The sequence below is a fragment of the Dermacentor andersoni genome, chromosome 8, assembly GCF_023375885.2.
Source record: "Dermacentor andersoni chromosome 8, qqDerAnde1_hic_scaffold, whole genome shotgun sequence".
Lineage (NCBI taxonomy): Eukaryota > Metazoa > Arthropoda > Arachnida > Ixodida > Ixodidae > Dermacentor > Dermacentor andersoni.
This window is the reverse complement of record NC_092821.1, coordinates 150091176-150116165: the sequence shown is the minus strand read 5'-3', so window position 1 is coordinate 150116165 and position 24990 is coordinate 150091176. Positions and strand designations below refer to the sequence as shown.

The following is a 24990-nucleotide window of genomic DNA, read 5'->3' as shown; positions in this document are numbered from 1 at the left end:
TGTAGCTGCTAGCGGATGAAAATACGCAACCGGGCGCGCCGCTCCGTGGCCCCCAAGACACAGATGGCGCCGGCGCGCGCAATATGGCGGGCGCCGCAGGCGGTCTGCGAACCCAGCGGCCGGTTTGTGTGTATGAAGGGTTTTAGAGCGCAGCTCTTTGGCGTCCGTTCCTGGGTTTCGCGTCGTCGTCGGCATTGTCGTCGGCCTCGTAACCAGCTCCGCCCCCCTTTCATCCCCCCAGCGCTAGCAGCGACCGACTGATACCGCTGGATGCCGCTGACGCCGCTAGAGAGTCAAGATAACGTGACTGCATAGAACACCGTCGCCGCCATGCAGAAAGAGGAGGAAAGGGTCCTCCCCCCCCCCCTGTTCTTGTGTGGCGGATAGGGTGCTCTTCAGTTGCCGACGCGCCGGTTATTTCACGTAGGCCCCGGCACGTCGACGAATACGTGACCACCTTCCCACGGCTAGACCTGGTTCTTAGCGCTGCGGAAGCGAGGGTATCATATTGTTTGTGTCGGCATCGGCGGCGTTGTCCCTGAAACCAACTCCGCAGCTGGGGTTGACTCACTATCGGCGTCAGCGGCATCAGTCAGTCGCTGCTATCTCTTCCCTCCTCCCTTTATCGTGTTGTCCGCTTGCTGCGCGCGCTTCTGCCCCCATCGTTTGCCGCTGGGTGTACACGCCGCCCCCCTCCCCCCTCTTCCTGCGAGTCTCCGGTTGTCAAAGCGCCGGCTACCGCACTCACGAAAGACGTCGTGCACTTCCTGCAACTCGCATTAACCGTCCATCGATCCACACCGATGTTAGTAGTGGGGGACTTTAATGTTGACATAAAGACAAACAGCAATTTCCTAACACTTATGCGGGCGAACATCCCGTTCCTCTCGCTCGTAACGCGTCCCACGGCTGTGACAACCTCGCGAGGCACTTGTATAGATCTCGTCTTTGAGAATCAAGCATTGGTGTACCAAGTCGAACATATATCAGTCTATTTCTCCGACCACAAAGCTTCCTTCATGACTGTCAAGAACTGTTAGTGGAGTCTTTGTTAAAGGAATACGTGTGAAAAATAAAAAAAAATTCTGTGATAGCGCATACATGTGTTGCTCGATTTCTTTGCCTCAATCTATCGAAAAGGTGAAACAGCTTATTTGCTGCGCTCAAATTTCGCATTAGGAAGTAACGTAATCGTCGGTAATTTTTTTTTTTAGTTTTCGCGTTACAGAATTATGTTTTCTCGAATAACCAAATTACAATCAGAGATCTATCATGTCTGTAGCTTGTGCGCAAGTCGTAGTTTACTATTTTCTACGTATTTTAGTTTGAGAAATTCAATTCCTTGCGTCATGTGGAAGGCCTGGATACATGTTCGAAAATCATTTTGCCAATGCGACGTCTGACGCCCACGCTGGAATTTCTGCGACGCGGGCTCGTTAACGCTATCGCGGTAAAATATCGACGCTTTAGAGTTTACATAATTGGTATTTAAGCTAAAATCTACATTCCTTGGTCTGCAAAAATGGGGATTTGCATTCTATACTTAGTGGCTGTTGGCGACTTGATGTTGAAAGCCATTAGGTGTTATGCTTATGATAACAGTGTCATTCATCATCGAAAACATATCAACATGCAACCAGAAATTCAAGGACAATCTTTAAGCGTCCACCGGCTATCTCAGGCTCAGACTGCTCTCGGCATAATAATGATATTGACCCGTGTACATGTTTATCTTTCTCGGGTGACCAGGTTTCACCGCTTAACAAATGTTATCACGCAGCGCAGGACGCGCCTGCATGTATACGAAATTTCTGGAATGTTATCGATTGTTCCATCCGCTGTCCGTCACCGAACCTCGTGTAATCTGATTGCACGTTTGCGCGACGCGAATAGTGAAAGACACGCGGGTCCCAGCGATTAGTCTGGAACATTCGACGACTGATGTATAAAAGCCGACGCGCTTGACACGTTGATCAGGTTTTCGACGATCGCCGACCGTGTTCGCCGCTATCGTTGTGCTGTAAGTGTAGCCTGTTTTTGTGGTAACAGGTTCGCCCAAGAAGAGTTAGTTTTGTCTTTCACAATATTGCTACCGTGTTCTTTAACGTCACTACCACGTGACGATATCCTATCAGTGTGTCGGTTCATGCCTCTGTACACTGTCTCGAAATCGGCGTTATCGAAAGTTGTCCTCTAGACATCGCCTGTTCAGCACAAAGAAAATACTTGGAGCGCGCTAGGCAAGTGTGCTGACTGCTTGAATTAAATTATGGGGTTTTACGTGCCAAAACCACTTCCCGATTATGAGGCGCACCGTAGTGGCGGATTCCGGGAATTTGGAGCACCTAGGGTTCTTCAACGTGCACCTAAATGCGAGTACCACGGGTGTTTTCGCATTTCGGCCCCATCGAAATACGGGCGCCGTGGCCGGGATTCGATCCCGCGACGTCGTGCTTAGCAGCCCAACACCATTGGCTGCTTACTGAGACGGCGAAGAGAGAGATGGACATGTAAAACAGAATCAATATGGCGGCAGCAACAAACGTCTTTATTTACGCCTTGAAAGCACTCCATGCCCTGGGCAACACATGTGACAAGTTCGAAAGCCTCGTCACGTTACCAACTTGCGAAACTTTCTGCTATAACATTGCGTGAGACAGCCGTGGCCTTTGAGGAAGGTGTGCAAAGCCACGACCGTATGAAAGCAGCTGTGCTACGTTTTCTTTATGATACTCAAAGATATGGTAGGTATTCCAAACGTTGCTCATAATGCTCCAGCTATTTCGCACCAAGACGAAGAATTTCTAAATTCTCGACGACGAAAATGCTTCACGTTGGGCGTGATGCGTAGAAAACTTCAGACATGGCACGGTGAGAAGGGAGAGTATAAAAGCACGCGATGGACAATGACGTTGATGCTGAATGACAAAAAAGATTATTGGCGAAAGTTTCACCTCGCGTACACCCTTTTCACGAACGGTGTCTTATACGCAGGCATGTCGGTTACATGGACGATCGAAATAAAAGTGGATACAAGTAAAAGGCGGAAGCCCCCACCGCTAGGTACAGTACGAAGCGCATCAGCTATAGTCAGGTGAACTCTGTACTGCGAACATGGTCACGTATGGCCTTCGAAGTAGCGTACGTGCGCCTTTTACCTAAGGCGAGTGCACGTTGCAGCAGTGAATAGAGGCACTGGCTGTATGAGCTAGTCCGTCGCTTGCTGCCAGTAAATTAGTCGGCGCACCCACGAGAAGACGCCAGTGTATCGTTAGGCTACATACGTCAAGTGCACGTAGGTTTACCGTGAAGCGCTGGACTGACGTGCATGTATCTTGACCTACAGTAGATTTATAGGTCCGTCCGACTCACATGCACTTTCTGAACAAAATATAGCACTAGTCACGGCTAGCTGTCGCGAGCAGCCGCCCAATTTAATGGGTTCAGCTTTATCCATCCATCCGTTTAAACAGTTCAACACGGCGGCACATGGATGCTGTCGCACGTGAATCATCCAGTTAAGCCTTCTCAAAGGACGAGTTCACAGTCATTCACTGCGCTCGCCAGAAAGACACGGCTGCGTTCTTGCAGCGTGTAGCATGCCAGTTTCGGATGAGTTCGCTCGGTGAACAAACTAGAAGATTGCGCGTGTAGCTCGTGGTATACCACGAGACCGAGCGGCAGTGGACATGTCGCCTTGAACGTCATACACTTTCACGATTGTAAAAACCATCCCTAGAGTAGGGGTTGTCTGGGAGGTCGTTCTTGCAAGAAAATAATGGAATGACGGTACCCCAGTACCGTACATGGCACGTAGTTGGACGAGGTTAACGGGCGCGTCAGGGTTTCACCACATCTGCTACAATCAGGTACCGGCGAATGTGCAGCCAGCACTCGTGGTTCAGTCTGTCGAACTGCGTGACGCCGTCCTCTCGGGCGTAGCACACCACTCGTTCCTGGACGACGCCAACCAACCGCATGAATTCGTGCACGTCGGCGAGGCGTAGACTCCGCAGGCCTCTTCGGATCAAGGCCATGGCTGCGGCCTCGTCGCTCAGTGCCGCCCTGCGTCGAACATTGTCCACGAGCTTCGGGTGCTCCGAAACGAGCTCCACGGCGCATGCGCAGTAGGGATCCTGGTCTCCCAACACGAACCTGGTCGCTCGCTCAACGAGGCTGCAGTTGCGCCGAACGATGTCCTGGGCTGCGAACGTGTTCGCATAAGGTTTCAAGCAGAAGGGAATTACTAGGCGAAGCAGGCTGTAGCTTTGGTGAAATCGTGGCAAGAGATGGCGCAGGAAGGCTGCTTTGTTATCGTCTGCTGCGAGTTTGAGGGTGAGCTCGCGAAGGCGTCCGTTGCTGAAGACGGCGCCAGCGAGGGCTTGACAGTCCTCGTCACGTAAATTTACCGACCACTCCAAGGTTATCTTGGTAAGGCTTAGGTTCGAGCAGAGAGCCGTGCAAATGTCGGAGATAGACTGAGCCAGATGCTCATCGTCCCCGTCGTCGTCGATGTCAACATAGATGTCCAGCCGGATTTCCTTGAGCGCGGATGCGCCTTTTATGTAAGTGGCCAGTGATGCGTAAACAATTTCGTCCAACAAATCTACATACACGTGAAGTGATGAGATGTCGTTGGAAGCCACAAGGCGATGGAAGAAACGCTGCACAACGGCTGCGTCTTCGGAGTGCGGTAGATATACAGTGACGGCTGTCACCTCAGGAAAGTCAGAAAGCGTTGGCGTATCCATGTGCTCAACGTAATAGACCGTTATGCTGACATTGTGGACCAGTCCCCTCTTACGTATCACACTGCAGACTTCTTCCAGCCTGTCAACGTCCGGAAGATTACGCAGCGTCACGCTTTGAAGTCGCTGCTTGTTCGCAAGAGCTCCAAGTAAGAGACAGCAGTTTTCGATGGTGGACCACGAGACGTCGAGGTCCAACTTCTGCAGCGAGTCGTTTTCCTTCACCGACGAGATCCAGGCTCGATCGTCGGCGGCCTCTACGCCTTCGTCCCACTGTTGCTCATATATTACGTGGTACATCGCGTCAAGCCGCAGCGTCAAACAGCGTAGTAAGCGGTTGCGCGAGACGACCGTGGCGAACCGCTTGCAGTCACGGCTCGTCCCCAGCCACTGGGCGTCTAGTTCTTGCAGCGTCGTCATTGCAGCGATGGCTTCGGCCAGCGACTGCAACCAGGCGACTTCGTTTTTGAATTGCGGCCCTCTCAGGGTGAGCTTCCTGAGCGTAGCGTTTTGTTTCAACAGATAATCTACGAACGACTGCGACGACCCGTCGAACGGACCGGAAGCGAAGACACACTCTCCGACGGTGACGTCCGTGATGGTGTGGTTCGTAATGAGAGCTTCGACGAGCTTCTTTGACGTGAACGGGCTCATGTGCAGCTCCGCTACGTCTAGCGACGTGAGTCGGGCACCACATTGTGCCATTAAGTGGAAGGGGATCTTCATGCTGTCCAAGGAGTGCGCGTAGCCTTGAGGGAACCGGAATACTCCGCTGCAATCCAGAGAGTAGGCTTTGGCGGCGAACTCGTGGAATAATTCTGGCTGATCGCTTGCGACACCGAAGACGGTGAGGTTCTCCAAACTCGGCGAAGATTCCAAAGCTTCGGCGAGCATGCCGGCGTTCGCCACGGCGTAGTTCAACTCCGCCGAGACAATGCATCGGTGCACTCTGAACAGGCAGCGCAAGAGGGCGATGGCTGCTTCCTGGTCGCTCTGGCATTTTGTGCAATGCGGGAACATCTTGCAAACGCCCGACACCGTCACGACGCTGACGTCCCCGAGCTGGTTCCGTGCATCTTCTCTGAGCTGAAGGCCCAGGTTCCACAGTACCTTGTTGAAGAGTCTCAGGTGCTGCTGTAGGTGACAGAAGCGAGCCTGGCCCCGCGTGCAGGTAAATATAACTGTCTCGGCGTCAACGTTCTCGCACTTCAGTGAATGGAAGGATAACGGGAGAACTGCCGAAGTCCTCGCCATATGGAAATCCAACGTGCGCTTCTGCTGGGCGTATTCTTTTAGTAAAGGCAATGCTGCTGCTTGAAATTGTGGCTTTTTATATTTGCCGACCCTTGAGATGTTGGCGTGGAACGCGATAGTGAACCGCGCATAATGCAATAATGCGTGCGAATCTTTATAGTGCGGCCAAATTCAGGAGGCGGGTCACGAGGCCTGCCGCTAATATGATAATAGACGTGGCATTCTTTTTAAGAGCTCCTCGTAATCTGCGATTTATGTGTTGCCGATTTGCCGTATCTACTGCAGAATGCGTGCTCTGTGCATACGTCGTATTTTAAGCGTGTTTTTAAATCTACCCGACGCAGAAACATGATTGACCGCACTGCGCATACGCGCCGGCATTGCAGCTTCAGTCGTCTGCAATTGGCTCGGCGCAGGGCAAACATTGGAGAAATACCAAATGTGACGCGTAATAAGCGAATCGTAATGTTACTGATGCGAAGGCAGCTCTGCATTTATTTGACTAAGTAACTTTTAGCAGTAGGAACTTCCCGTAGATGTGGCGCTGTGTGAACAATGATGTAATGAAGATGGAACGGCTTAGTTTCATGGCAAGCATTGAAATGAGCGATTATTCAGAAATAGTTCTTACTGGCGGATCATTTGTAAGTTGTTTCACCTTAGCACTAGGCTGCAGAATAACCCACATCGATTGTACGGTTCGTGGGATAACGGCTGTTTTCGAACATTTGTTTTAGTTCCTTGTTTCTTGGAATAATTGCGCTAGGAAAAAAAGAAACGAAAGCGCTTGGAGTTACCGGAGGTGAGTCCATGACGCACGAATTGAAGAACACCGTGGGAGGCTCTTTGAAGCGTCGTAGCATTGCAACTATTTCTTTCTTTCGTTTTTTGCGTGCACTATGCATTTTCGTTTTATCATCGGCACAGGACGCTGCTGGAGTAGGTAGATAGCCTGGGAAATTGTGAAGCCTTAGTGTACATCTCTAGAGAGATTGTCAGCGAGGGTTAGTTCACCAGGGTCAACCTGTTTGACGTCACGAAATGACGCAAGGGCTTTTGCTAACATGTTATGTAAAACTTGGGCATGATTTTGATGATCTGTTCAATTTTGACTAGGTAGCAAAATCCAGGCACCGAGCATCTACATGCTCCGCAGTGGTTCGAATAGTGCCGCAGGACGTGCAGCTCGAACCCTCGACCTTTGCTTCGAGGAGCGCAACGCTGAGACGTGGTCGGTTAAGTTGGTTCGTAACGGTTGTGTCCGATCCACCGGGTATGACCGGTGGCACCCGTCTGAAGAGTAGCAGTGTTTCGCTCTATATCCTGTCGATAATCACCGATATGATGCATTGCAAATAAGTTTGGTTTGACTGTTTCGGTTGACAGTGTGTGTGATGTCATCTGTTGCCTCAGCTTTTCACCATCAAATAAGCATTTCTAATTTCTTTTTATTGTGTCTGTAGCTCTCGATTTACTCTTAACGGCTTCCCTTCGAATGCCTCAACTGTTGAGCTTCCTGCTTCTGCTCCTCCAAGTACATTTGTCGCCGGTTCCATGTGCATAAAACTGGTATCTGCAGCTCCTTTGTAATTTCAACTTTAAGAATGTCGCTTTCGCTCTATTACCTCCACAGACAATTCTCCGTGACATGCGAGAGAGTGTCACAGAAGGGAAAAAAATGCTTGGCAATGTCTGCTAAGTCTAGCCAAGTGTACAAGTTTAAGGACTTTCCAGTACTTCTAAAAATTCAAGGGTTTTCAATGCCTTGAAAATGGCATTTTATAAATAATGGATTTTCAAGGATCGCTACAAACCCTGGATTCTAGCACCTAAATAATTTTACAAGCCTATTTTGGCATGGAGTTTGGAAATTCATGGTTTTTAGCTAACGCTGCACTATCTCTGTACATTGAAGCCACGAGAGCGCAACAATTTTGGAGGAAAGGAGAATACTGAAAGCTTTTAATACCACTCTTCTTTTTTTCTATGGAGCTTCGTATTGCCTAGTTAAGTTTACGAATGTGCCTGGTGTTGGTGGGCGTTTCTTCGACATTTTCTGTGAAAGCAGATGACTAACCCTCGTATTCAGAAATGTATCTTAATACAAAGCTCATGCTTGACTTGATATAAACGACGCTTGGTGCGAACGTCCCCCAAACGCTCACTACCTTTCTTTTGGTGCGTTCACGACTTGCGTCATTTAGATCAAGTCAAACATGAGCTTCAAGTTATGATGCACAATTCCGGGCAACGCACTGTGCCATTGACACTGAGAGGAAACGGGGAAAACAAAGTTAACCCCCTATGCACCTAAACTTTCGCGTACCTGTGGTCTGCGTGTATCGTGGAAGAAGAAACAGCGCAAACACAAGGACGAAAAAAAGCATCAACCACACCAGCGCTTCGTAGTGTGGTCCATGTTATTGCGTCGTCCATGTGTTGCGCTGTTTCTTCTTCTAAAATGCTCAACCAACTAGCCGGCAAGTCCATCCTGTGCATATATATTGAACACACGCATGAGTGTAGATGGTCTTCGAAGCTTTTAGGACGAGCACTGCCACAGGATACGAGCAGTGCACGCGTAACAAGTGGACAGATTAATCAGTTAAACGTGTGCCAATGCATGTGACGCGGCTACGGCATAAGCAGTCCCCAAATGCTGGAATGCATGCGCTTCCAAAACGCTAACGGTCCGCTGCTATTGCATGACAACAGCTCACAGCGGACTGAACCAAACTCTAAACTAATGCACTTGAAAAGAACGCCTACACGGCAGCGTGAGGCACGTCGAAATGCCTGGTACTGGCGTCGCAGTTGACCATATACGAGTGGAACTGGCGGAAAAAATAAACAGAAATGCTCACCAGGATACGCGCGAATTCAATTCACATACGTGGATGGTTGGCGCGATACATTGTATCCGCGTATTTTCGTAGAACATATAATGCATGGACTGGAGAAGCACTCGATCGTGAGCTGAACGGCACATTTGTTATTTTCCTGCGGTGACGATAAGCCGTGAATAGTTCTCACGTTGTCGTCTACGTTGTTTTCTTTCGTTAGTCGTAGCAAGCAATGGGAATGATGCAAACGCAAACGTATTCCAGTACACAACAGCACAGCACACTGCAGAGAAACCCCACCCACCTCAGCCGATTCCTCAAGCACATTTGGTATATATATATATATATATATATATAACCTCTAAAAGAACACGACTGGTCGTGGTGGCGGTCTTGTGTAATGGTTAGGATGTGTGCTTTGCATTGTATAGATGCGAGTGTACGCGTGTTCAAATCCACGTGATGTATAGAAGATTGTGATTCTGCATAAGTATGTGATTCTCTCGACAATTGTGTTCTAATTAGATTATGCGACTCCGGATTGTGAAATTTACCAAGATAATTGCGGATTAAATGTTAATTAGCTTTTTTCGTCTCCGCAGTGGCGTTCGGGACGCATACGCATAGGCCGCTCCAGAGCAGTCACGCCTCATGGTAGGCAGCAAATAGCCAGGAAAAATGTCTTTAAAATCCTGCATAACTTTGCTCACGCCTATTCTGAAGGCAACTTGGAATTGGGCCACTGTCTCTGAGGAGCCGCCCAGGGAACAGTATATCAGCGGCCCTAATTTGTTCTGATTTGCTGCCTGCATGCGTGGCCAGGACTTGGCTAAGAGGGTATTGGGAAGAGTACTAGCACTCTGTTCTGATGGAGTACAAGCACTCTGTTTGGGGGAGTAGAAGTACTCGGTCTGGTGGAGTACTATTACCCCTGCGGGGAGAGTATTAGCACTCTGCGGAAGAGTACCAGCAATCCCTTGCGGTGGAGTAACAAAACTCTGCCAGGAGGAGTTCACCTACTCTCTCTCAGAGAAGGTCGATCTACTCTCGAAAAGAGAGTGAAATATGGGACAAGCAGCTACTCCCTCAAAGAGAGTGCCCGGAACTCTCTTTGTTTTTAGAGTGTACGCGTAGATTCAATTCGAAAGTGTGACGGGCTTTGGTAATAGCTTGAAGTTTCCACACCAGCCTCATGCGATGTCAGATTTAGTAAACTTTTAAACACATTGTATTCAAACACCACCAAACAGTCAAGCTGGCAACCTTTCCAAAAATTTCCTAAGGACAAGACTCGACCCAAACAGCAAGATGAACGACAGATATGATACAAAGCAGGAACGGACCGCACCTGAGGTAGCATTCCAAGAAGAATGGAAAGGCGGGCGGCTGCGACTCCACTCAGGTCCTTGAGGACTTAACCATTTTCCTCTCCAGGTGAGAGAAATTCGAAGCCATAGAATGTCTTCAGGGAGATGAACCTGTTCACATTTACTGTACTGGTTCCCCACTCACAGAGTTCACTTTGAGGGACAGGGATGTTACGGCGCTGTACAGATGCCACAGGAGCACGACTGTCAAATAAGCAGCTTAGCCCAACGAACGATGCTGGTACGTCAGGGTTGCTTTTATCTTTCTGCACTGAAACCTGAAGGAACAAATGGATATGTTCAGAAAGAGGTTTGAGCTGATCTGTGATGTTTCCGATGGTATACACATTCTCTATGGCGAAACTTTGAGACACACAGTGTGAATAAAATTTCTACGCCTTACCTCACGTGTGGACAATTCATTTTCGTCACGCTGCGGTGGGGTATCCGGAATTGACCCGAGGTCTTCACCCACATCACGTGGTGAAATGGCGCTCCTTTCGGGATCTTCTTCACCTACTTCTCCATGCAAAGTGACCCTGCCTGTGTCTGTGTGGTTGCTTGGACCGGGAGTCCTTTTCCTCTACCTTGGGAGGGGGGCGGAGAAATATGACATATATTTACGTCTGAGCACCACAATGGCGTTAATTGGACGTTTGCCACGAGTCTAACCACTACCAATCCATCAGTGCCTATGCAGACGTCAACGCAGCAACACTTGACGAGTCCCACAAAAGGCCCCTAACCCCGTCCTTTACCTGGCATCCTGAGCCAAGTACGAGAAGGAGGGGAACAACGACCACGATTTGGGAGTCACAGGTAATTAGACGTTTACCACGAGTCAAACCACCACCCATCCATCAGCGCCTAATCAGACGTCAACGCAGCGTCGACACCAACTCTTGACGGGTCCCATAAAAGGCCCTCAACCCGCCCTTTACCTGGGAGCCTGAGCGAAGGACGAAAAGGCGGGGAGCAACGCCGACGACCTGAGAGGCGCAAGTTGCTTCTTTGCGACACATGCGAGCATGGACGTGGTATTGCCACGAAGTCTACGAATGTGATTTGCTTCTGGACAGTCTTCAGATTCCCAAGTCGACTCGCCTAGGGAGAACGATGGGATTACAAGCGGAGACTTTTCGAGAGTGAGGAGAGAAGGCCCTGATGTGATTTTAATACGTCTTTATTTCTGCGTTTAATAGGCCAAGCCTTGCGGCAGAAAAAGGGTGCTCTATGGGGGAGGGGGACCGGCGCTCATTCTTCCTCGAGGTGGAGTGGCCCCGACGTCGGCTCAGCAAAGAGGCGACCAGACCCTTCCTTGTCGCTGAAAAAGTCCAAAAAAGCACTCCAAAGCGGGACTGAGTACTTGAGCCCGATGTGCGATGGCGGGTCGAGCCACTCCTGCAGGGTGCCACGTCGGTTCCCGCCCAGGGAGCGTAATGTCCTTGGACGTTTAGCTTGCTCCTGCGTGAAGTGGGCTTCCGTACTGGAGCCGTGTAACTAAGTCAGTAAACCCTTTGTCATTTCCTACAATCTGACGTAGCAGTCGATGGGCTTGGTGGATTCCCTTCCCTGAACGCCACCCTAAGCCGCGACATTTTCCTTCTTGTAAAGACGAGTAACAGTTCTTGCATGTGTGAGAAGAAAAGCAGTCAATCATTCTCGATTATGATAACGCATAAGTGGCTGCTGTCACTCGAACACTTTTGCATGTTCAAAACATACTAGCAGCATTCCATGATGTTTGAAGCTAGGTTTTATAGCTTCAGTGTACGAGGCGTATGCACCAAAATCACCATGAAAACTTCAGCTCAAGTCATATAAGCATATCTGCAAGAGTTGCACGGTCAATCTGGAACCATGATTGAGCTGAGTTGAACCATGATGACAGCGAGAAGTGAGGGAAGACAGCAAAAAAATTTGGAGGACGCTTAAGCTACACCTTTAAGAGTGGAACGCGATTGCATTCAAAGATCCGCGACTGCTTGTGACGCTTCCCGACAACTGGAGCGTACGTAACCGTAATGTTAACCTGCAAACACTTGCCGTGAACGCTATTGACGAAGGCGAGCTTTGTGGTGGAACCACGACCTCCTGCGTGGGCTGCGATGCGGCGGGGCGAGCGCCATATTGTAACCGGGCTCGCCGCTCCGTGGCCCGCAAGACAGATGGCGCCGGCGCGCGCAATATGGCGGGCGCCGCGGCCGGTCTTTGTGTATGAAGGGTTTTCTTTGAGTTTTCGCGTAACAGAGTTATGTTTTCTCGTATAATAAAATTACAATCCGAGAGCTTCGTATCTGCAGCTTGTGCGCAAGTCGTAGTTTTCGATTTTTCTACGTATTTTAGTTTGAGAAATTCAATTCCTTAAGTAAATTCCTTGCGCAACGTGGAAGGCCTGGGTATACGTCGCTCGAAAATGATTTTGCCAATGCAGCGTCTGTCGACCACGCTGGAATTTCTCCGACGCGGGCTCAAAACGCTATCGCGGTAAAATATCGACGCTTTGGAGTTTACATAATCGGTATATAAGCTAAAATCTACATACGTTGGTCTGCAAAAAATAGTGATTTGCATTCTATACTTAGTGGCTGTTGGCGACTTGATGTTGAAAGCCATTAGGTGTCAAGGTTATGATAACAGTGTCATTCATCATCGAAAACATATCAACATGCAACAAGAAATTCAAGTACAATTTTTAAGCGTCCACCGGCTATCTCAGACTACTCTCGGCATAATAGTGACATTGACACGTGTACATCTTTATCTTTCTCGGATGACCAGGTTTCACCGCTTAACAAATGTTATCATGCAGCACAGGACGCGCCTGCATGTATAGGAAATTTCTGGATTGTTATCGATGGTTCCATCCGCTGTCTGTCACCGAACCTTGTGTAATCTGATTGCATGTATGCGCGACGCGAATAGGGTAGAACTCTGTGGAAGACACGCGGGTCCCAGCGATTAGTCTGGAACATTCGACGATTGATGTATAAAAGCCGACGCGCTTGACACGTTGATCAGATTTTCGACGATCGCCGACTATGTTCGCCGCTATCGTTGTGCTGTAAGTGTAGCCTGTTTTTGTGGTAACAGGTTCGCCCAATAAAAGTTAGTTTTGTCTTTCACGGTATTGATACGCGTTCTTTAACGTCACTACCACGTGACAATATCCTATCAGTGTGTCGCTTCATGCCTCTGTACCCTGTCTCGAAATCGGCGTTATCGAAAGTTGTCCTCTAGACATCGCCCTTTCAGCCAGAAGCAAACACTTGGAGCGCGCTAGGCAAGTGTGTTGACTGCTTAAATTATGGGGTTTTAGGTGCCAAGACCATTTCCCGATTATGAGGCACGCCGTAGTGGCGGACTCCGGCAATTTGGACCACCTGGGGTTCTTCAACGTGCACCTAAATCTCAGTACCACGGGTGTTTTCGCATTTCACCCCCATCGAAATACGGGCGCCGTGTCCGGGATTCGATCCCGCGACCTCGTGCTTAGCAGCCCAACACCATTGACTGCATACTGAGACGGCGAAGAGAGACGGACATCTAAAACAGAAAATCAGAATGGCGGCAGTAACAAACGTCTTTATTTACGCCTTTAAAGCACTCCATGCCCTGGGCAACATATACAAGTTCGAAAGCCTCGTCACTTCATCAACTAGCGAAACTTTCTGCTATAACATTGTGTGAGACAGCCGTGGCCTTTAGGAAGGAGTGGAAAGTCACGACCGTATAAAAGCAGCTGTGCCAAGTTTCTTTTTTAATGATACTCAAAGATATGAGAGATATTCAAAATGTTGCTCATAATGCTCCAGCTATTTCGCACCAAGACGAAGAATTTCTTAATTCTCGAGGACAAAAATGCTTCACGTTGGGCGTGATGCGTAGAGAACTTGAGACATGGCACGGTGAGAAGGGAGAGCAGAATAAAAGCACACGATGGACAATGACGTAGATGCTGACTGACGACAAAAAAAAAAAAAAAAACATTGGCGAAAGTTTCACCTCGCGTACAGCTGCTCCACGAACTGTGTCTTATACGCAGGCATGTCGGTTACATCTACGATCGAAATAAAAGCAGATACAAGTAAAAGGCGAGAGCCCCCACCGCTAGGTACCGTACGAAGCGCTGCAGCTATCGTCAGCTGCACTCTGTACTGGAAACAGGGTCACATATGGACTTCGAAGTAACGTGCCCCGTTTACCTAAGGCGCGTTCACGTTTCAGCAGTGAACAGAAGCACTGGCTGTATAAGCTCGTCCGTCGCTTGCTGCGAGTAAAGTAGTCGGTGCGCACACCACGCGAAGACGCCCGTGTATCGTTAGACTACATACTTCAAGTGCGTGTAGGTTTACCGTGAAGCACTGGACTGTCGTGCATGCATCTTGACCTACAGTAGAATATAGGTCCGTCCGATTCGCATACACATTCTGAACAAAATATAGCACTAGTCACGGCTAGCTGACGCGAGCCGCCGCCCTGTTTAGCCGGGTTAACTTTATCCATCCATCCATCCATTTAACCAGTTCAACATGGCGGCACCTGCATGCTGCCGCACGTGAATCACTCAGTTCAGCCTTCGCAAAGGACGAGTTCACAGTCATTCGCTCCGCTCGCCAGAAATACACGGCAGCGTTCGTGTAGCGTGTAGCATGCCGGTTCTGCATGATTTCGGTAGGTGAACAAACTAGAAGGTTGCGCATGTAGCTCGTGGTATACCGCGAGACCGAGCGGCAGTGGATGTAGCGCATTGAAGGTCAAACTTCCAGGACTGTAAAAGCCATCCCTGCAGTAGGGGTTGTCGGGGAGGACGTTCTTGGAAGAAGATAGGGGAATGACGTTACACCGGTACTATACGTGGCACGTAGTTGGACGAGGTTAACGGGCGCACCAGGGTTCCACCACATCCGCTACAATCAGGTAACGGCGAATGTGCAGCCAGCACTCGTGGTTCAGTTTGTCGAACTGCGTGACGCCGTCCTCTCGGGCGTGGCACACGACTCGTTCCTGGACGACGCCAGTCAACCGCATGAATTCGTGCACGTCGGCGAGGCGTAGACTCCGCAGGCCTCTTCGGATCAAGGCCACGGCTGCAGCCTCGTCGCTCAGTGCCGCCCTGCGTCGAACATTCTCCACGAGCTTCGGGTGCTCCGAAACGAGCTCCACGGCGCGTGCGCAGTAGAGATGCTGGTCTCCCAACACGAACCTGGTAGCTCGCTCAACCAGGCTGCAGTTGCGTCGAACGATGTCCTGGACTGCGAAGGTGTTGGCGTAAGGTTTCAAGCAGAAGGGAATATCTAGGCGAAGCAGGCTGTAGTTTTGTTGAAATCGTGGCGAGAGATGGCGCAGGAAGGCTGCTCTGTTATCGTCTGCTGTGAGTTTGAGGGTGAGCTCGTGAAGGCGTCGGTTGTCGAAGACGGCGCCAGCGAGCGCTTGACAGTCCTCGTCACGTAAATTTACCGACCAGTCCAAGCTTATCTTGGTAAGGTTTAGATTCGAGCAGAGTGCCGTGCAAATGTCGGAGATAGACTGAGCCAGAGGCTCATCGTCCCAGTCGTCGTAGTCGATGTCAACATCGATGTCCAGCCGGATTTCCTTGAGCGCGGACGCGCCTTTTATGTAAGTGGCCAGTGATGCGTAAACAATTCCGTCTAAGAAATCTACAGACACGCGAACTGATGAGATGTGGTTGCAAGCTTGAAGGCGATGGAAGAAGCGCTGCACATGGACTGCGTCTTCGGAGTGCGGTAGATATACAGTGACGGCTGTCACCTCAGGAAAGTCCGAAAGCGTTGGCGTATCCATGTGCTCAACGTAATAGTCCGCGATGCCGACCTTGTGGACAAGTCCGCTCTTCCTTATCGTGCTGCAGACTTCTTCCAGCCTGTCAACATCCGGAAGGTTACGTAGCGTCACGCTTTGAAGGCACTGCTTGTTCGCGAGAGCTTCAAGTAAGAGACAGCAGTTTTCGGTGGTGGACCACGAGACGTCGAGGTGCAACTTCTGCAGCGAGTCGTTTTCCTTCAGCCCAGAGATCCAGGATCGATCGTCGGCGGCCTCTTCGCCTTCGTCCCACTGCTGCTCGTATATTACGTTGTACATCGCGTCAAGCCGCAGCGTCAAACAGCGCAGTAAGCGGTTGCGCGAGACGACCGTGACGAACCGCTTGCAGTAACGGCTCGTCCCCAGCCAATGGGCGTCTAGTTCTTGCAGCGTCGTCATTGCAGCGATGGCTTCGGCTAGCGCCTGCAACCAGATGACTTCGTTACTGAAGTGCGGCCCTCTCAGAGTGAGCTTCCTGAGCGTTGCGTTTTCTTTTAGCAGATAATCCACGAACGACAGCGACGACCCGTCGAACGGACCGGAAGCGAAGACGCATTCTGCGACGCCGAGGTCCGTGATGGTATGGTTCGTAATGAGAGCTTCGACGAGCTTCCTCGACCTGAACAGGTTCACGTGCAGCTCCGCTACGTCTAGCGACGTGAGTCGGGCATCCCGTTGCTGCAGCAAGCGGACGGGGATCTTCATGCTGTCCAAGGGGTGGACGTCATCTTGCGGGAACTCGAATACGCCCCTGCATTCGAGAGAGCAGGCTTTGGCGGGCAACTCCCCGAATACCTTTGGCTGATCGCTCGCGACACCGAAGACGGTGAGGCTTTCCAAACTCGACGAAGATTCCATGGCTTCGGCGAGCATGCCGGCGTTCGCCACGGCGTAGTTCAACTCCGCCGAGACGATGCATCGGTGCACTCTGAACAGGCAGCGCAAGAGGGCGAAGGCTGCGTCCTGGTCGCTTTGACATTTTGTGCAATGCGGGAATATCTTGCAAACGCCCGACACCGTCGCGACGCTGACGTCCCCGAGCTGACTCCGTGGATCTTCCCTGAGCTGAAGGCCCAGGTTCCACAGTACCTCGTTGAAGGGTCTCAGGTGCTGCTGTAGGTGACAGAAGCGAGTCTGGCCCAGCGTGCAGGTAAATATAACTGTCTCGGCGTCAACGTTCTCGCACTTCAATGAATGGAAGGATAACGGGAGAACTGCCGGTGTCCTCGCCATAAGGAAATCCAACGTGCGCTCCTGCTGAGCGTATTTTTTTATTAATGGCGGTGTAGCTGCTTGAAATCGTGGCTTTTTATATTCGCCGACCCTTGAGGCGCCTGCGCGTAACGCGATAGTGAACCGCGCAATATGCAATAATGCGTGCGAACCTTTGTAGTGCGGCCAAATTTAGGAGGCGGGTCACGAGGCCTGCGCTAATATGATAACAGACGTGGCATTCGAGAGCTCGTGGTAATCTGCGATATATGTGTTGCCGATTTGCCGTATCTACGCCAGAATGCGTGCCCTGTGCACGTCGTATTTTAAGCGTGTTTTTAAATCTACCCGACGGAGAAACGTAATTGACATCACTGCGCATAGGCGCCTGCATTGCAGCTTAAGTCGTCTCCGATTGCCTCGGCGCAGGGCAAACATTGGAGAAAAAGCAAATGTGACCCGTAATAAGCGAATCGTAATGTTGCTGATGAGAAAGCAGCTGTGCATTTATTTGACTAAGTAACTTTTAGGAGTGAAGGTCCCGTAGATGTCGCGCTGTCTGAACAAGGATGTAATGAAGATTGAACAGCTTAGCTTGATGGCAAGCAGTTAAATGAGCGATTATTGAGAAATGGCTCTTCTTACTGGCGGATAATTTGTAAGTTGTTTCACCTGAGTACTAGAATGCAGAATAACCCTCATCGATTGTGTGACTAATGTAATAACAGCTGTTTTCGAAGATTTGTTTTAGTTCCTTGTTTGTTGTATTAATTACGCTAGAAAAAATAAAGAACCGAACGCGCTTGGACATCTTGTAGGTGAGTCCATGATGCACGAATTGAAGAATACCCTGGGAGGCTCTTTGAAGCGTCGTAGCATTGCAACTATTTCTTTTTTTTTTACGTAAGTAAGTCTATATATGCAGTGCAGTATACATCTTCGTTTTATCATTGGCACAGGACGCTGCTGGAGTAGGTAAATAGCCTGTGAAATTGTGAAGTCTCAGTGTACATCTCTAGAGAGATTGTCAGTGGCGGTTAGTTCACCAGGGTCAACCTGTTTGACGTCACAAAATGAATCAAGGGCTTTTGTTAGCACGTTAGGTAGAACGTTCAATTTTGACTAGGTAGCAAAACTGAGGAACGCGAGCGTCTGCGTGCTCCGCAGCGGTTCCAATAGTGCCGCAAGACGTGCCGCTCGAACCCTCGACCTTTGCTTCGAGCAGCAGAACGCTGAGACGGGGGCGGTTAAGCTGGTCCGTAACGTTTGTGTCCGATCCACCGTGTATGACCGGTGGCACCCGTCCGAAGAGTAGCAGCGTATTCGCTCTATATCCTGTCGATAATTACCGACATGACGCATTATCAATCATTTGCAGCACTGGCTGATGGTGACTGAAGCACACGTACCGGAAAATAAAAATAATCGCGAAGGACAGATCTATTGTTCTGGGTGCTTTTTCATAAACATTAGAAACTGGTTTTAGTTTCTGGTCACTTATCTAAATTATTCTGGTGCATTTTGCTTCCAGTCCCGTGATGTTCCTTCGTCGTATGCCTCTGTGTTTGACATGAACAGCGCGAAAGAATCGTGAAACGGTGAATCGCGCACGAAACACGGAAACGCTAACCAAAGACCAGCAGGAGACGACGAATAAGAGGCGCGTATAGTAGCGATGTTCACTCGTGTGACATGACGCTGCGCTTGGATGAGGCCGCTGTTTCGTGGAAGATGAACACTGGCCGATGCCTGCTGTAGTGCGCGACGTACTCTTGTCCCGTTCGGCGCACCACCTCTTACGTAAACGTGGCTGACGAAGCTTCCTCCTCTCGATGCGAACCATTGTCAACCGTACTCCGGCGGCCGCTGCGTATGGCCTATAGTCTTGAAAGTGATCTGCGATGGGTACACAGTTCGCCGAGTGCTGATAGCTTCGTGTGCGGTGTGCTCTGTCGCCGCTTAGTTCGCGCTCAAACGAGAGGCAGCACGAAGGTCGATTCGCTCGATGTTGCGGGCCGTATCTTGAAAGCGGTGGTCTTATACGTGACGGACGGATGGGTTTCGTTATTTGGTATATATGCATAGAAATACAGTTACGCATAAAAAAAAAACGCTGCTTAGTCACTGTTGCTGAGCAATAGAGGGGTGGAGGGACCATTGTCTCGCGGAGTTAATCTGCCTTTAGCGTCTTCATCTCAGGCAATGCACGCCTAAATAAACCGAAAAAACAATCTACGCCCTGAGCTCGTCAGAGGCTTTTGTGGTGGCGTATACGTTTCAACTTTAGCACGGGCTTGTTCTCGCTGATGGCCTGCGAAGTAAACCTACTGTCGCAAATATTCACGTTGACAGCCTAGCGAGGGAGAGCGAGGAACGTCTATTAAATATGGTTCGTTGGTGAATAGATAAACAGAGATAAAAAGGGGTTCTTGGTCTGGCGCATTTCTTTTCAGCAGAGAACGGCGGGCTGCCGGAGTTCACTTTACGACTGGCGGCGACCAAATCAAATGACGGCGAGACGCAGTAAATGTGGGAAGGTGTACTATACGGTGCGGGAAAACGGTACGTACTATACTTCTTTTGCTAGGAAATGCATTTTCCAGATTTCGGAACAGTTTATCTACTGGCTTGTCTTAATACATGCTATAAGGTGGGCTGTCTGAATCCTCTTTTTTTTTTTTGTCTAGACACGCGTGACTGTGGCGCGTCCAACACTGTCTGCCAATTAGTCGTCTCTGATCAGACTGGCAACTACAGAATCCGTGAGCTGTGCTGGCAACACTCTCCAAGTAAACAAAGATGACTACGACACCCAGAGTAACGGCGGCTCTTTCGTTTGGTTCTGCGCCCTGAGTTCTCGTCTGTGGCGCCGAAGCGCCCAACACGAAAGGGTCCTTGCTTCGGATCACATGATTATGATCAGTCTCAATGATTTCGGCGAAGAAACCACGGAAATAGTCGCGCTATGCTTACAGACGTCCGACCTGCCTTAGCAGCGTGTTATGCATGGCAATGATTTGTGTGGAGCGTAATGCTCATGAAGTATGCGTTATCCACTTACATATACGCTTGAGAAGTAGGAGCAGAGAGATGTACATATCATTTACACTGCTGAACGAAGATTTGCCCCGGTTTAACGTATCCTCTCGTTTTGGGTGCTGTCTAAGCCCCGACCGCACTATAGACGAAGAGGCGCGCGCCACGGAAGCGTCCGCTTGGCAGCTTTTTCGTGCCGCGGAAGGAATGGGTCCTGGACCAACTTTTCCGTGGCTTTCTTGGTGCCGCCGGCAGAGGAGACCAGTGAGAGTGGCCTCGTTAGTGACGTGCACGCGGGAAGCTGGTGACATGCGGACCCACCCGACCGCTCGATTCGCACTCGCGTCTGGTGTGAGCCGGACGACTTGCTTCGCACTGTCGTCTGCTCGCGTCAGCTCTCGATCGCCCTTGTTTTGGTCTTCGTGGTCTGCGATTGATTTTACGAGGATGAGTCTAAACGGAGACGTCCCGATGAAAAGGTTTTAGGGAGACAGTGCGCGGCGTCCGATTCTGTGTGACAAGACGGACCCTGAATGCAAGGTCGCGGAGGCGACACCCGGTACCTCATTCTCCTGGTCTTTTGAACGCGGCGACGGCGGAACAGAATGAAGCACATCAACATGATTGTGATCACAACGGCAACGACGTAGTCATCATCGGGTGACATGATTCGCGTTAAGAACGAAGGCCTAAGAACGCAAACACAGCGCCGATCTACCAGCAGACAAAGGAAGAAGCGCACGACATTTCGCACCTACACGCAGAACAAAGGCGAGATGGTCGTTGTGTCACGTGACTGCTTCGGCGGCGCACCGCCAGTCGGTGCGGCTGCGCTGCCACGCCGGCAGCGCAGCCGCACCCGTCAGAATCAAGAATAATTTTTTTCGTTAATGTTTGGCCCCGGCCGCCGAAAAATATATAGCGTATGTGAGCGCAGCACGTGACATGTTTACTGTGAACACGCCACCGTTCTCTATAATTGTTGCTTTACTATATGTTCTTATGCTTCAAATGCTTCAAATTGTCCGAGGACCGAACGAGTGGCAGAAGGAGGACAAGAACAGAGAGGCCCTACGTATTGAGGAATGAACGGGAAAGGAAGCGTGCTGCTGCCGTTTTGAAAGAGCGTGAGCTCAAGAAACAGTGTTGGCTGGTGCCGAGATGCAGGTGTCCCTCATCCAAAGCAATATAAACCCTTTAAAGCAGTGAAACACAAAACTGAGGCGTCGTGCGTGGGCTCAGAGTATGTCAGGACAGTGGAGGTTGACTTACGTGCTGTTGAGAGAGAATCTCAATTGTGACAAAGTTCGGGCTTCATACCACTGAACTTGCTACCAGTTGATAGAAATGGCTCATATTTGAAAATATTCGCCTCTGTATGAATCTCCTTTTTATTCGTATTTGAGAATGTCCAACACGATTTGCAATTTTTTTTTTTCGAAGACATCTTATTTGCTGTGCATTTTGCTAATCCCTCCCTTCTATTCTCTTTTTGAATAACATAACCACTACTCCTTAGTGTTCAAATTGGACTAAGTTGTTTTCTTTTTAATTTTTTTTCATAGGCTTATTAGAGAGTGACAGCATGAGGCGATGTGGTTTCAGCGCGTCCTGACATAAAACATAGTTCCGCGTCACTCAGGGAAAACCTGGAAAACTCAGGGAATTTGGAAATGTCAACTTGGTGGACACCCTGTTGAATATATTTTTGAGACCTCACTGACGCTTGACAAGCAGCGCAGCCCACATGTATCGATTGCAGTCTGTGCCGTTTATCGGTTCGAATTGTACGGCGGTAATATTTGCAAACGAGGTGGTCGTTTCCTTTGAGCAGCATCACGCAGGTTCGTTTTAGTTAGCAATAATATTTCAGCCAGTTTATGCGTCCAACATTCGATAGCCGCCACCAAGCGAACCCGTTAAAAGACGGTGAACTTCATCAGCTGCGGTGTTTCACTGGCATAACGGCTTCCGTCTTTAATGATCTGCCCCGTCTGGTCGCCTAATGGCGTGTTGTTTGGAAAAAAAAAGTGCTAGCTAGCGTGAAGATTCGCTGCTGGAACCGAGCACAGTCTGCTTGGAAACTACCCATCAACGTGGATTACGCCTGCAGCCTCTCGGCGTGGGTACTGGTGAGTACGAAAGCATTGCGTCGCATTTTGAAGTTTGAATTTCCTTGCGTGAAAGGCGGATAAAGTAGATTCCTGTAGTCATTTCATAAAAGTGGAAAATAATTATTATCAAGGCAATTCAGATGATGCTCTTGTTATTTTGTCACGTTGCTAAAATTCCTAACACATTGCAGAGCATACATAATAAATAGCTTTGAGTGTTTTTGCATAAATGATACACTGCGATAAATTCACTGCACATTAGTGGCAAACGTGCTTCCTGTGATACAGTTAGGTTGATTGCATTTGAGACAGAATAAAATGACTGGTGACACGATACCTAGTTTCTGGCAGTAAACACTGTCATCTAATCGAGGCTTCACTAAGCACAGCCCACACGAAGACGCCAATGAAAGAAATTCACACGCAAAGCAGTGTTGTTTGTGTTTGTGTGCTTTCCTGTCATGGAGCGTTTTGTGCACCCTTCTTAGTCATACCTAGATCACAAGCTCACTCTAGCATACACTATCGTAATTGAGTCCTTTTTCTTTCGACTCCAGCCTCCAAGACGCTGCTCACGCTTGTTCACCCCTTTGGATTATTGAAGTGTCTCTGGACGTACAAGTCCAACACTGAATGTGTGACCAGTGGAAGTAACATCAAAGGCCAAAGTCCTCACAAGGTATGTTTCGAAACGTGAACTAGAACCATGATTTGTTCATTTATTGAACTAACTTTTGTTTCACCATTTCTTGTTTGCATGTTTGTCATGGCTTCGTCATTTCTCTTTTCAGGAAGATGGACAAACGAGATTATTGGTCTGCTAGTTGTCCACATCAAGCCCTAACAAGCTCAACTGTCACCACAATGACAACAGGTCCACTTGAACTATGTGCCTCACCATGAAATGTTTGCAAGTTTACCAGATAGAGGGGCGTGAGCCCTATTAGGAAATCAATAGTCTACAGTTTTGTATCGTACCGAGCTTGCTAATGCACAAACTCTTTCATCCGCTCTTTGAAAATCAGCTTGATAGGCATTACCACCAAGTATCACTTCTCCCTCACAACAATATTTTGTTACTTGAGAATGCAAAGAATTTGAAAATGCTCCAACGTGCTCAATACAATTTTGAGGAAGTAATACTTCATGATTACTGAAACTCTGGCAGTTACTGTTCGTTTTATTATTTAATATACGCTTAGGGCCATATGGCATTAGAGAGGGGAGTGGTTGCAAAGTAGTAAAGCAAACAAACAAGTGCGGTGAGTTCTGTCAATTTAATAATTCTCCTGTTTGTACAATTTTAGTTGATGTTTTGAGAAAAAAGTTTGTTAGCGGTGATGGCTACAGCTAGTACTTGAGGGAAGGTTGTTCCATTCCTGAGATGTACGTGGGATTATGATTGAAAGAAAGACTTAATGTAACATGAATCAGTTCGTACCTTACTGCAACGATCAACGCATTTTGAAATGCACTGAGGCCGCAGTATGAAGTCGTCGTGAAGTGGGGTGTGATAAGAATTTTATGAAATAGCGAAAGACTGGCGGCTTTGCGGCGGTTAGCTAGTTGAATAAGTGCCAAGGAGAGTGATTTTGCAAGGATGTGTGAGCATACTTATATATTTAGTTTCCTTGTTTCTTCACACAATATTTGCAGAAGCCCTTGTAAACACTGTTGTCTCCATAACATTCCTTGTTTTCCTACGAGTACACACTTTGTGTCAAAGCCTTTACTGCTGCATCTGAACACTAAATGTGCTGCATAAGTATCAAGCAGACAATATGTCCTGTAAAATTAGCACGACGTTACTTTCCCCCTGCACTTTGTGCCTCTCACCAATGTCTTGTCAAAACAATGAGGCGTTGCAGCTAGAGCTTATCTTGCTGACAGTACATCTTTGCCGATCATGTTTTGTTTCTTTTTTTTAAGTCTACCCGAAATCGTTGAACGCAGACACTATACGTATAGTATGAGACACGTCAAGCAGCCCTTTACGCAACTACAAGCGCGTGGGTAGCCCAGCATAAATATCGTTGTCTGAAGTATCGCTCTCGCTGCTGTACCGGCATGCCAAACACGAGAAAGCTTTGCTCGATTTTAGCTTTCAGTTCCATTAAATAGATGGCTATCTGTGCTTCTGTAGGTTGTAAGCTTAGTGACCGACAGCATTCAGTCCACCTGACCTGTACGAAAACTGTGAGCACGTACGGCTTCCTTCACCACTGACAATAAACAAGGTAAGCTTACTTTTTTCAAGTGTTTTTTTTTGCCACTTGAGGCCTTTTGGTCACCTAGCAACATAATAAAGATGTCTGTATCATGTTACAGTACAGCACACACAAATACTGCCCGGAAAGCTGTAACAAAACGCCCAAAACCAGCAAACGAGCAGTGGGATGAGCCCCACCAGCTGTTACTGCAGCGGCCATATTTCTCATTACGTAATAATGATGATAATAGTTTCGATTTTGCCAGTGCCATCTCTCGGTCGTATACTTTAGTTCACAGCGCCACCACTACTCTTATTTTCGTTGCACTGTGGAAGCTACTGTTCCCCTTCTCTCAGTTTATATAGGTGTTCTGTGGTCCAGCA

General features: G+C 48.9%; 1 protein-coding gene across 1 annotated transcript; it reads right to left on the bottom strand.

Annotated features, from left to right (window-relative positions):
- Positions 1-2527: 2527 nt before the first annotated feature.
- On the bottom strand, positions 2528-6139 carry LOC140213038 (uncharacterized). The gene has a single exon (XM_072284186.1). It carries the CDS (start codon positions 6000-6002, stop codon positions 3840-3842), a length of 2163 nt encoding a protein of 720 aa, XP_072140287.1. The 5' UTR covers positions 6003-6139; the 3' UTR covers positions 2528-3839.
- Positions 6140-24990: the final 18851 nt, after the last annotated feature.